General features: G+C 51.6%; 1 protein-coding gene across 1 annotated transcript in view; it reads left to right on the forward strand.

Annotated features, from left to right (window-relative positions):
• The window catches only part of NPHP4 (nephrocystin 4), a 110,246-nt gene that overhangs the window by 46,951 nt on the left and 51,034 nt on the right, over positions 1-12,261 (forward strand). Inside the window, exon 11 of the mRNA XM_047084097.1 lies at positions 8,873-9,055. Coding sequence (XP_046940053.1) covers positions 8,873-9,055 — 183 coding nt within the window. The remainder of the gene's footprint in view (positions 1-8,872; positions 9,056-12,261) is intronic.

Below are 12,261 nucleotides of genomic sequence, written 5' to 3' on the forward strand. Positions count from 1 at the left end.
AGCATGTTCACACTCTTGGGCAGTGGTCACCCCCATCCATCCCCAGAACCCTTCACCTCTTGTAAAGCTGAAACCCCGGCCCCAGGAAGTACTATCTCCTCCTTGGCCCCGCTCTCCGGCCCCGCGCACCACCATATGCTTTCTGTCTTTATGACTTTGACAACCCTGGGGACCTCACGTATGTGGAATCGTTCAGTATTTGTACTTTGTGACTGGTCTCCTTCACTCAGCATAATGTCCTCACGGCTCATCCATGTTGCTGCGTGTTGGAGAAGTTCCTTCCTTCTTATGGCTGAAGGACGTCTATCCCACATTTTACTGACCCAGCCATTTGTTGAGGGGCCTGGGTGGCTACTCCGTTTTAGACATTGTGAATAATGCTAACATGAACATGGGAATACCCGTGTCTCTTTGAGACCCTACCCTCCTTTCAATTCCTTTGGGTGTATATCCAGAAGCAGAATTACTGAAGTGTGTGGAAATTCTACTTTTAATTTTTTGAGGAACCCCTACACTTTTCCACGTCGGTTGCACCACGTTACGTTCCCCGCCGACAGTGCAACAGTGCTTGAGGGCCCTGGTTTCACCACACCCTCGCCAGCACTCATAGTTTTCATGAGGTGGTGTCTCTCTGTGGTTTTGATTCGCATTTTCCTGATGGTCAGTGATGCTGAACAGATATCTTCTCACATGCTTGTGGGCCTGTATTTTCGTTGGAGGATGTCTGTTCAAGTCCGTTGCCCATTTCTGAGTCGGGTGGTCTCTTGTATTGTTGCGGGGTTTAGGAGTTCTCTCTGCGTTCTGGATGTTAATCTTTTATCAGGTAATGGTGTTTGCAGATTTGTGTTTTCATTTTTCTGTTGGTTGGCTTTTCCAACTAATAAATAAAGCTGCTGTAAGCATTCTTGGGCAAGTCTTTGTGGACGTATGTTTTCATTTCTTTTTGGTGAATGCCGTGGAACAGAGTTCTGGGTCCTAGGTAGATACAGGTTACCTTTCCAAGCAATGCCTGTTTTTCCAAAGTGGTTGTGCCAGTGCTGTTTGGGAATTACAGTTGTTCCACATCCTTACCACCTTCTGGTTTCGTCTTTTTAATTTCAGCCTTTCTAGTGGGCATTAATTTGCCTTTCCTTGGTCACCAGTGATGAGTCCTGTTCCTGTGTTGGTTGGCCATTCTAATCGTCCTTTGTGAAGTGGCTGTTCCGTTGTTTAGGATTACGTGTCTTTTTTATTATTGGGTAGATAGGAGTCTGTCTGATGTATTTTTGCTAAAAGTCTTCTGTCACATACACAGATTGTGAATATGTTCTCACAGTCTGTCACTTGCTTTTCCGTATTCTTAACACTGTTCTTGGGGAAAAAAGGCATAGTAGGACTTTATGTAATGTCTTTAAAAACTTTTTCTTTGGATGCTAAAGAAAATCACAGTCTCCATATGTGCCTTGGTCCCTACTGTTGGAACACAGAACGTTGGATATCCCAGAATGACTGTGCATTTCAGCACACCGGGAGAAGGTTGGCATGGACAGTGGCAACCTCTGTACCGACCCACGCCAGCCCACTTAGTTCCATGCTAGAGAAACTACTCTCCTTTGGTCGCCCCTTAAACAGATCAGGAATGTGCCCTAAACCTGTTGGCCTGCTACGAAACTCTTTGTAGTTTTTTCTTGTAAATTACATTTCTATTATCACTGGTGCTTAGGAAAGCAAATTTCATACATGTTTCATTTACTCTGTAGAGCAATACTGCTTTGCATTTGTCTCAAACTTCTTTCTTTTTTAACTATCCACGGGCTAAGCCTTCATGCTCAAACAATAAAGCATTCAAATACAAAAGAAAAAAACCCATTTTATCTGGACATGATTTTAAGCTTACAGACAAGTTACAGAAGTACCAGGAATATTAGTCCACTCTTAACCCAGATTCACCTGTTCTCATTTGCCACACTTGCTTTATTTCATGATTTTATTTTTATAGGACAGTCTCCCTTCTTTAAGAAACATTTTGAAGTGAGTGTTCCTTGTGTTAGATTTGGTGGTGTTTCCTCCTGATGGAGTCGGCGTCTGCATCCCTGCCGGAACACTGCAGAGGGGTAGGGGTGCGGTGTGTCCCTCAGGGTCCCATGGCAGAGATGCGGGAGGTCCCTCCCATCTCATTGGCCTAGTTAGTTTCTTTTTTAAGATTTTATTATTTTTTATTTTCTAATGTTTTAATTTTTTTTTTGAGAGAGAGAGAGAGAGATAAAACGAGTGGGGGGGGGGCGGGCAGAGATAGAGGGAGACGCAACCCGAAGCAGGTTCCAGGCTCTGAGCTGTCAGCACAGAGCCCGACCCAGGGCTCGAACTCATGAACCTCGAGATCATGACCTGAGCTAAAGTTGGACACTCAACCGGCTGAGCCACCCAGGCGCCTCTAAGATTTTGTTTTTTTTTTTTAATTTTCAAAAAATGTTTATTTTGAGAGAGAGAAAGAGTGTGTACATGAGTGAGGGAGGGGCAGAGAGAGAGAGAGAGAGAGAGAGAGAGAGAGTCCTAAGCAGGTTCCAAGCTGTCAGCACAGAACCCAGCGTGGGGCTCAATCTCATGAACAGTGAGATCATGACCTGAGCTGAAATCAGCAGCCTGACGCCCAACTGACTGAGCCACCCAGGCGCCCTTAAAGATTTTTTTTTTTTTAAGTAATCTCTACCCCCAACGTGGGGCTTGAACCCACGACCCCGAGATCAAGGGTTGTGCCCTCAACCGACTGAGCACCCCAGCATCCCCGGTCAGGTCTGTGTGATGTCCCCACTGGACAGTTGCTGTCTTCCTCCTTGCAGCTGAGAAGCAATCTGTGGGGAGACCTTTATGCTACACAGACCTCCGCCCCTCATCTAGCCGTGAGGGTTTCCAGCTCCCTATGGGGATGGACTCACGGACACCTTTAAAAAAAACCCCAGAAGCCGAAAGCTGCCGTCCCTGATTATTTTGGTGCTCACAGTGTCCCAGAGTGTCCACGGTGCCTTCGGGCTGTGTCCTTGTGATGTCCTCCATCATGTTCTGTTTCTCCGTTTCCTACTCCCTGGCATAACGAGAGGCCCCAGGCTCACCTTGCGTCCTCCCTGTTCCAGCCCCGGAATCAGCCATTTCTGTGAGGGGCTGTGGTTTCCCGTCCCTGTCGCCTGCTTTTTTTTTTTTTTAAGAATTTTTTTTTTTTTTAATGCTTATTTATTTTTGAGAGAGAGAGTAGGGAGAGGGGCAGAGAGAGAGGGAGACACAGAGTCCGAAGCAGGCTCCAGACTCCGAGCTGTCGGCACAGAGCCCATCGCAGGGCTCGAACTCACAGACCGCGAGATCACGACCTGAGCCGAACTTGGACGCTTAACCGACTGAGCCACCCAGGTGCCCCTAAAACGTAGCTTTTAAACAGTTGAACAGTTGCTTATTATGTTTATTGATAGGTACTTGATTTCTGTGCTGCTGTTGTAAATAGGGCCTTTTCCTCCATTGATGGCACCTTCTCGCTTACCACTGTGGGTGTTTTTTTTCTGGAGAGTCATTTACAAACTTATCAGCGGTTCCCATGACTCTTACCCTATACCACACACTGGTTTTAAAATTGCACTGTATTTTGAGGTGAGTCCCACTGTAAGGAGTACGCAGAGGGTCCGTGTCCCTCTCCCACCATCCCCAGGGGGAAGCCTGTCTCTGGACAAGCAGAAGCTGTGTTGTCACATCCCCTGGTTGGCTTTTCCTTCGGGTCTGACGCCTGGCGAGTGCCCTCCTGGACCGTCTGCAGCTTCGTCAGCCCCTCGTCCTTCCCTGTCCCCCTCCCCCTCCCACTGGGAGGAGCTCACTTCTTCCCCCGATGCTGACTCTGGAAGAGAGCTGCCTTTTCTCGAGGCCCCTGGGGGTCCCCTCACCCAGGGATGAGCCCTGGCCTCCCGTGCACCCTTCCCTGGAGCAGTGGCTGTTTCAAAGCACGCAGTCCCCTGTTGACCTGTGGCGGGGGTGGGGGCTGGCCCTGAGAGGTGGAGGGGCTGTGCCCACAGGAAGGCATGCCAGGCTGCCAAGCCTGGGCCCTGCCATCCATGGGCCCAGTGTGAGGAGGGGGCGGGAAGAAGAACAAGGCAAGGGGCCGGTTCTCCTGCGGACGCACGTGCAAAGGCGGCTGGCTGGGGACTCGGTGTCCAGAGGGTCCAGGCACAGCTCCGGGCTCAGGGCCGTTTCGCCTTTGCTTCCTTGTTTCACTGTCAAGTGACACCTTTTTTGCAGAGAGGTCCAAAGCGTTATGATCCCTTTAGTCAGCATGAAGACTTGTCCCAGGTTATGGAACTTTCTTAAAACCACGGTCCTGTTGATTTTCACTGCTCACGTGTATGTTCAGAAATGATTCCTTTATTCCACAGAATGAAATGAATATGTTGCCTCTCGAAGATTCCTATGCTTTTAAGTGATGTATACTGTGTCCTACAAGGGGAGACTAAGTGACTTTCATTCTGTGTTGCTGGGTTTCCTCTTCCACCGTGAATGCGTGTGAAGGAAATTAGCCTGCAGCCACTGCCAAGCTCACCTCACTGTCTGTCAGATTTGCAAAGGGCTTTGGCATCTAAACGATCCGTCTTTGGAAGCACGACTCCGGGCCGGTGACACCTGTTGTGCGAGCCTGTGCTTTGCCCGGTGGGCGTCACCCAGGCTCTGGGTGTCTGTCTGCATCCCGACTCCTCACCTCGGGTGGCCTTGTGCAGTCTGCCTCCAGGATCAAGGACTTGGCGTCCTTCGAGGAGAATGCCGGGAAGAGAGCAACTAACAGGCGGCCTTGCTCCTTGCCGGGCTCTGGCTGCACCCGTGTGCCCCTCTGGAGGCCGTTCCCTGGTCCCTGCCACCTGCGTTGGTGGGGGGCGTTCTCGGGGCACAGCCTACCTGCTCTCAGCCCAGGGCCCGGCCTCTCGCCCCTCCTTCAGCTGTGATGTCTCTCTGGTCTCGTTTCTTCTGGCTTCCTTGTCCCTCTGTGATGTGGCTGACACTGGGGACACCGGGAGGCACTTTGACACACATTTGTTTCCTCATTCCGGTTCGCCCAAGCATGTCCCCCGACAGGCGCTGCTGTCACCTCTATGGTGTGGCCAGGCCCTGAGTCTGGTGCTGGCCAGGAGCCTGGGGCAGGAAGAGAAAGGTCTCCCCGAAATGCTGGAGAAAATCACCCTCATGGAATAACGTGAACTTTTTACCTGCCTCTAGATGACTTTCAAGTTGGTCTGAGGACGGAAGCCAAGGGGACTTTGCTCATTTCCTGGGGCGGCCGGCCCAAATTGCCACCAACTGTGTGTGTCTCAAAGTGATTGACATTTATTCTCTCACGGTCTGGAGGCCTCGGATTTAAAGTCAGTTGCACTGGGCCGAAGCCAGTGCAGGCAGGGCGGCGGCCTTCCCTTCGGAGGCTGCAGGGGAGGGTCCTTCCCGCCTCTTCCGGGTTGGTGGCTGCTGGTGGCCCTTATCTGATGGCGCAGCTCCTGCCTTCACCTGCACACAGCCTTCCCTCTGTGCGTCCCCCTCTGTCTCTCTGTCTGTCCTGCTTGGTAAGGATGCTTGTCATTGGATTTAGGGTCCAGCTGGATAATGCAGATCTCCTAATCTCATAATAATTATTTCCATGGGCATGGACCCTTTTTCCAAATAAGGTCACAGTCACAACGCTCAGGGCTTAGGATGTGAACGTGTGTTTTTGAGGCCACCGTCGAGCCCACCTCAGGGAGCCCAGAGTGCGGCATTCCTGGGGTCAGGTGTCTGTTTTCTGTCTGTTTGGGCTCCGCCTGGTGAATGTTGGCGTGGCTCTTCTGTTCCACGACAAACCTGGTTCACATTCCAAGTGTGTTCCTTTGGCCTCCCGTGTGTTGTTTGCTGTTACAATTAAGAGTCTTAGTGGGAGCAATGTGATGCATTTTTTTTCTTCTCTTCATGAAGTCAAACCCGATTGGACAGTATAAGACGTTCTACAGTAACCAATCTTCTCTCGACCACTAGAATTCACCGACAGGAGGAGCCTTGTCATGTTGGCCAGCTAAATAGCTGCTCTCACTCTGCCCACCTGCTTGGATGCACCTGACCTTCTCCTCAGAGCCTGGGGCTGGGGCTGGGGGGATTTGAGGGACGTGGGGTGGGGGAGGTTCCTGCCTGCAGCTGTCACCCTGGCCTGGTGAGAGGGAGCACAGGCTAATAAATGGCAATTGAATTGCCATCGAGCCCTAATTGTCGCAGAAATCTTTGCAAAGGAGTGCTCAGTGACGTGCTAACTGTCTCCTCTCGTCGGAGCTGTTGGAGACACGAGCGAGGGAAGCTGGATACGCTGTGCAGAGGAGAGCTCTATCGATCAAGGACTGGGAAACCAAAGGAACCATGAAATTGGAAGATTGCATATCAGAATCACCTAATTTGAAAGATTAAACCACAAGGACTTGCACAAAGAGCATGAAAAGTTGGCCACATATTTCATTTTATTTTTGATCCCATAATAAACTGGATTTTATAGATGACTGTTTAGAAAAGTAGTCTAGAAATGATTGGGTCTGTGTAGTTTTTATAGTGGCCTTTTTTGCCGGTACATGTATAGTCATTTTTTAAAAATATTTAAAAAATTTTTAATGTTTATTTCTGAGAGAGACAGAGTGTGCGTGGGGGAGGGGCAGAGAGAGAGGTGGAGACCCAGAATCCAAAGCAGACTCCAGGCTCCGAGCTGTCAGCACAGAGCCTCGAACTCACAAACCGTGAGATCATGACCGAGCTGAAGTCGGACGCCCAACCGACTGAGCCACCCAGGCGCCCCAATAATTTTGTTTTTAAAGGGCAGTGGATTTATAGTTGCTTGGTGCTGGTTTGTGTCCCTGTCATCGGCTAACGGGATGGGGAGCCGCGGGCATCGTCTTCATGTTCGACACGTGTTGGAAGTGTCGCACAGGGTCATGTGCTTCGGCTTCTCGCTTTGCTGGTTCCTTGTACTTCCAGGATGTGAGTGTTTTTCTCGTTGATCTGGCGGGGACCCAAATCCCCGGTCACCCCTGTAGCCAGGGCAGAGGTGGTGGTAGCCCAGCTGTTATCTGAAGTTTGGCTCCGTTGAAGGGTCAGAACGGGCCCCCCTGAAGTGAGGTCGGTCCCCTAACGACGGGGCCTCAAGAAGAGATTAATTCAAGACCAGACGCTGACTCTGGACATTTATCCCCACGTGACTGAGGGAAACAGCAGGAAGGAAGAGCCTCTGGCAAAGGAACAGTCTGGAGAGACTGACTGAGGAGACGAATGTGCTTCCTTTTCCATGTTGGGTGCTGTTTGCACCTACGCTCGGCTATGATGTGGCCTCGCTGACTGTCGAGCCATCCGCGTGGGGCTCCAGCCAGAGTCCTTTTGTGCGTGTGTGACCTTGGACCCGAGCGCAGTCGACTCCTGGCCAGGACAAGGGCGTGGCAGCTGACCCGTGTCCAGCAAGTAAGCGGGGTCCGCTGGGAGCCCCAGCCGTTCTGCTGGACGCAGCCCGTGTCAGCGGGCGCCTTGGCTCTCCTCTCCCTGGGGATGATGTCCTTCACCATCACAGATGGGGCGTGGGCTTCGGTTCCTTTCCAAGAGTGTGAGGCCCCCTCCATGCAGGCTGTCCACCCTCCCTGTCACCGTGACCCGAACCGGGCTGCCTGGGTTAGCGCGTGTGGCTGGTGGTCTAGAGCGTCGGAGGCCCTCGGCTCCCTCGGTGCCCAGGGACCACATGGCACCACCGTCCTCATGCCAGACGGGGGCAGATGGCCCTCTGCTGCCTCTGAGGACAGCGTCAGGAGGTGGGGTGCTGTGCTCGTGCTCCAGTTACTGCCCGCCACCTTCGGGGTTTGCTCCTCCCATGTCACCAGCCGGGCCTGGAGTCGGGGCAGAGGAGGTGTGGCTGCGGCCCGGGTCTGGACTGTGTCACTGTGACCCTGGTTAGGGCCGCTGTGCTCTTGGGCCGGAAGGGCCCTCCTGGGCTCCCAGTCTGACCTCCTTGCAAGTGTCCCGTGGCCCCTGGTCGAGAATTTGCCTTCCTGGGGTCCCAATGTGCTGCCTCCCAGGGAGCCTGTGGCGTCTGCCTGTCGGGCTCGGTCAGAGCCGGAGTTCCTGACCTTGCCTTCTGCCTTGCATCACTGCCCAGCTGATGAGGGGTTTTCCCACCCGACCGGGGCCTGGAATGTGGTTTTATTCTTACTTCTCAGTGAATGGATGAAAGTGTGCCATTAAAACACTGCTGACTCAAGCCCTCAAACCATATTGGAGAAAATGACTCTTCCCTAATCTTAGGTTTTCCTTAGTGTCCTTACTGCTTTCACTTGGCCAGTGATAGAGAAAGCAGGAGAAGGACCTGGCTGATTTCCCAGGTACACGGAGTCACATGGATGAAACGTGCCATTCATTCTGAGCTGGGACTTAGCTGCAGAAACTGTGTGTAAATAATCCTGATTTGAATTCCCATGTGCGTTCCTCATTATTTTACAAAGTTTCCTATCACGAACACAAGTGTCATTCCTGGTGTTTTCCTAATGGATTTGTGCAGACGTGGGCGAGGTACAGCCTGTTTACAAACCTGCAGAAAGAGCCTTATGGGACCAGGAAAGGTCAGAAGGATGATGTCAGTCTTTGAAAGAAAAGCCGCCGCTGCTTTGAGCCAGAAAGGGAGACCTGGACGGAGGAGGGTGCTGGTTAGCTTGAGGGGGGCTCCTCAAGGTGGGTGGCTGCTTCCCTGTCCCCCGAGCTTCTGTGTTGTGCTCTCCTCCTGCTACACAGGCCCCTCTTGCACGGTCCCTGCCTGGCGGCCCTGCTCCCTGGTGTTTGCCAGCCGGTTTGCTGGTAACTCACACACCGCTGTGCTTTGTCTCCCTTCCAGGCAACGTCGGTCACCTCTCTGTCCAGCGTGGCCTGCATGCACATGGTCCGCTGGGCTGTGTGGAACCCCTTGCCGGAAGCCGGCTCCGGAAAGGTGGTCTTACCTCTGCAGGGTGGGATCCGGCCCAACCCGTCGCACCGTCTGGTCTACAAAGTGCCCCCAGCCTGCATGAGCTCCAAAGAGGTAAATTGTTGAGGTGCTTTTGTAAGTATGAGTCCTGGCTCGTAAGCTTTTAGCAAGCTCGTATGTTTTCAGAACCAGAAGTTGACAGATCTGTTTGTGGATGTGTCATGAGCAGAGTGTCTCGTGTCACGGATGTGCCCTTAAAAGACAGGTGTGACTGCTGAGTCACAGTTGGCTGCGAACTCACTGAGGCTGGTTTCACCTCGGGGCTTATGATGTGCTGTTCACACATCAGTCTCGCAAGGTGGCCTGTGACCCTTATTTGTACATTCTGTGTAACAAGATCCACTTGTGTGCTCTCCGTGTCTTTTTTTTTTTTTTTTTAAATGTTTCTTTTGAGGGAGAAACAGACAGAGTGTGAGCAGGGGAGGGGCAGAGAGAGAGGGAGACACAGAATCTGAAGCGGGCTCCAGGCTCCGAGCTGTCAGCACAGAGCCCGACGCGGGGCTCGAACTCACGAACCGTGAGATCATGACCTGAGCCGAAGTCAGCCGCTTCACCGACTGAGCCACCCAGGCGCCCCTGTCCATGCCTTTTTTATTTTTATTTTTTTATTTTTTTAAAAATTTTTTTAACATTTATTTATTTTTGAGACAGAGACAGACAGAGCATGAACGGGGGAGGGTCAGAGAGAGGGAGACACAGAATCTGAAACAGGCTCCAGGCTCTGAGCTGTCAGCACACAGCCCGATGCGGGGCTCGAACTCACGGACCGCAAGATTATGACCTGAGCTGAAGTCGGACGCCCAGTCAACTGAGCCACCCAGGCGCCCCTGTCCATGCCTTTTTAAAAAGGACTCTTGGAGCGTTTTGCCATGGAGGGTGGGCTTCAGGGCTGTGGTCGGAGCCGGGCCGTCCGCGTCCAGCCCGGCCCGTCCGTGTGACTTGTCGCTCGTGCCCGCTGGCCCTTGGCTCCCTCCAGCTTTGTGTGGAGGGCAGGCCATAGCAGCAGTTTTGAAAATCCATGTTTGGAACGAAGCTTTCTCTGAACCCCAGTAGAGGAGTCAGGTAAAAGGGGGGGCAGGGCCAGCTGACGTGTGTGTTGTGAGGGGTCTCGTCCCCCGCCTCCCCCACCCCACCGGCAGCCTCGCAGTGTGGGTGGCAGGGACCTGGGGTGTCACAGACACCGCGTGACCCCACGGCCCAGGCCGATGGCTGGAGTCTCTCCCGATGCCTGTGTCGAGGAAGGGCTCTCGGTTCTCCCGCTCACGTTCCTGAAACGTGTTCTCCTTGTGTCAGTGGTGTGGCCGGGAACCTTTTAGAGCTCAACTGTGTCATTTTTCTTTGGTGAAAGGGCCACTGTGTTATTTCAGCACGCCGTCTGTGTGCTGACTCAGGCGACAAACATCATTTTCTGTGTTGTTATTTATGATGCTTTGGGGACCTGGATGAGGGAGCGGCTGACTGTGCAGCTTTTCTTGTTCCAGGAGCGTCTCATTATGGGGCCACATTTTGCTGCATCCCCCTCACGGACTAGTCTGAGCCCTTGTTATAAAATTGCCACTGGAAATCCTGAGGCCATCACTTCTCTCTCCCCCTCTCTCTCTGTGTGGGTGTATGTATGTGTTTAAATAAATATTTATTGGATCTAATTTTAGCCTGTCGTGCCACTACGTTTCCTTCACTTTCTACGTGCGTATGTAAGCTGTACTGGGGGGTAAGCGTTTGGAAGTTTCGACTGTCTTGAGGACACAGATACCTCCAGTACTGCCATTTTTTCACAAGGAATATCACTTCTAATTGGCTTTTCTCCACCTTCGCGCTGCTGACATTTTGGGCCTGATAATGCTGTGCTGTGGGGGTTGTCCTGCACAGCGGGGACATTTGTCACCAGCCCTGGCCTCTGCCCTCTAGATGCCAGGAGCGTGCCCCCAGCTGTGGGCACATTGGCTGCGGACGTCTCCAGATGTCTCCTGGGAGCAGAATTGCACCTGGTAGGACCACTGTGCTAAACACGTGTAACTACCTGACACAGTGGGCCCCAGCTGGTCACAGCGGCGATTCTGTACCCTCCTCCGCTTCCTCCCGTGTTTGTCTTCTACAGCCGTGCCGGCGTCTGGCAGGCAGAGAGCTTGCGGGCTGGTGTGTGCCTAGTCTCCACCCCTACGCCAGGCCACTCTTTATCTTACTCTTCTATTCAGTGAACTTTTTTTTTTAATTTTTAAATTTTTAAAAATTTGCTTATTTTGAGAGAGAGAGAGAGAGAGAGAGAGGGAGTGCGTGTGTGTGAGCAGGGGAGGGGCAGAGAGAGAGAGAGAGAGAGAGAGAGAGAGAGAGAGAATCCCAAGCAGGCTCTGCACTGTCAGCACAGAGTCCGATGTGGGGCTTGAACTCACGAACTGTATGATCGTGACTTGAACCAAAACCAAGAATCGGACACTCAACCGACTGAGTTACCCAGGTGCCCCCATTCAGTGAACTGCTATTGAGCACCTGTATACATTCTTGGAAACTATCCCTGATCCTGTGAGCTTACAGTTAAGGGGAAGTGGCAGATATTACTTGGAGGAAAATACAAAGATTGTAAACATCCCATAGTTTTGGACTAAGTAAATCTGAGGGCTTCTGTTATGATTATTTCAGTGTTATTTACTGTGAAGGTAAGAACAGTGTGTTATGTTTTCTTTCCTAAACAACTCTTGTAGTTTTCCTACGAGCAAATTACTGTCTTTTAAAAAAAAATGTCCATCTCCAGAGGCGGCCACTTCCAACTCTTAGCGGTGACTTCTGGCATTTACTTTGTTTCCAAATATTAATGCTTCTACTTCTATTTCTTAGTTGATTAATTTTAGACGTTATATATTGACCTCCAGTAATGACAGATGAGAACGTTAGCTCTTTGATGCACTCCCGCACTGTTTAAAGAAACCACTCTGTCCTCCCACTTTGTGGCCTCGGATTCAGGGACTATTTCTTGCCAGAAGTGTGCAGCACAGTGAGGTCTGGCCTAGAGGATGGTAAAGGGGACCGGGCAGTATGGATGGGGGGGGGGGGCATGAAGAGGGAGGGGCTTGGAAAGCAAGCCCCTAATGTTGCTTAAGAAATGCCGGGTTAACCCTCAGGTGCATGTGCCCGAGTCTGACCCTGAACAGCGTACCAAAGACCTTGAGAACTGACTGTGGCACTCACACTACGCACCAAAATTTAAAAGGTCGGCTTTGCATAGATTCGTTAAAAAACACATTCGAAACTGGGGAGGTGTGATT

This window comes from Lynx rufus, unplaced genomic scaffold, assembly GCF_022079265.1.
Source record: "Lynx rufus isolate CCGP_SWC_20201006 ecotype Redwood Valley unplaced genomic scaffold, mLynRuf1.p SCAF_2, whole genome shotgun sequence".
NCBI lineage: Eukaryota > Metazoa > Chordata > Mammalia > Carnivora > Felidae > Lynx > Lynx rufus.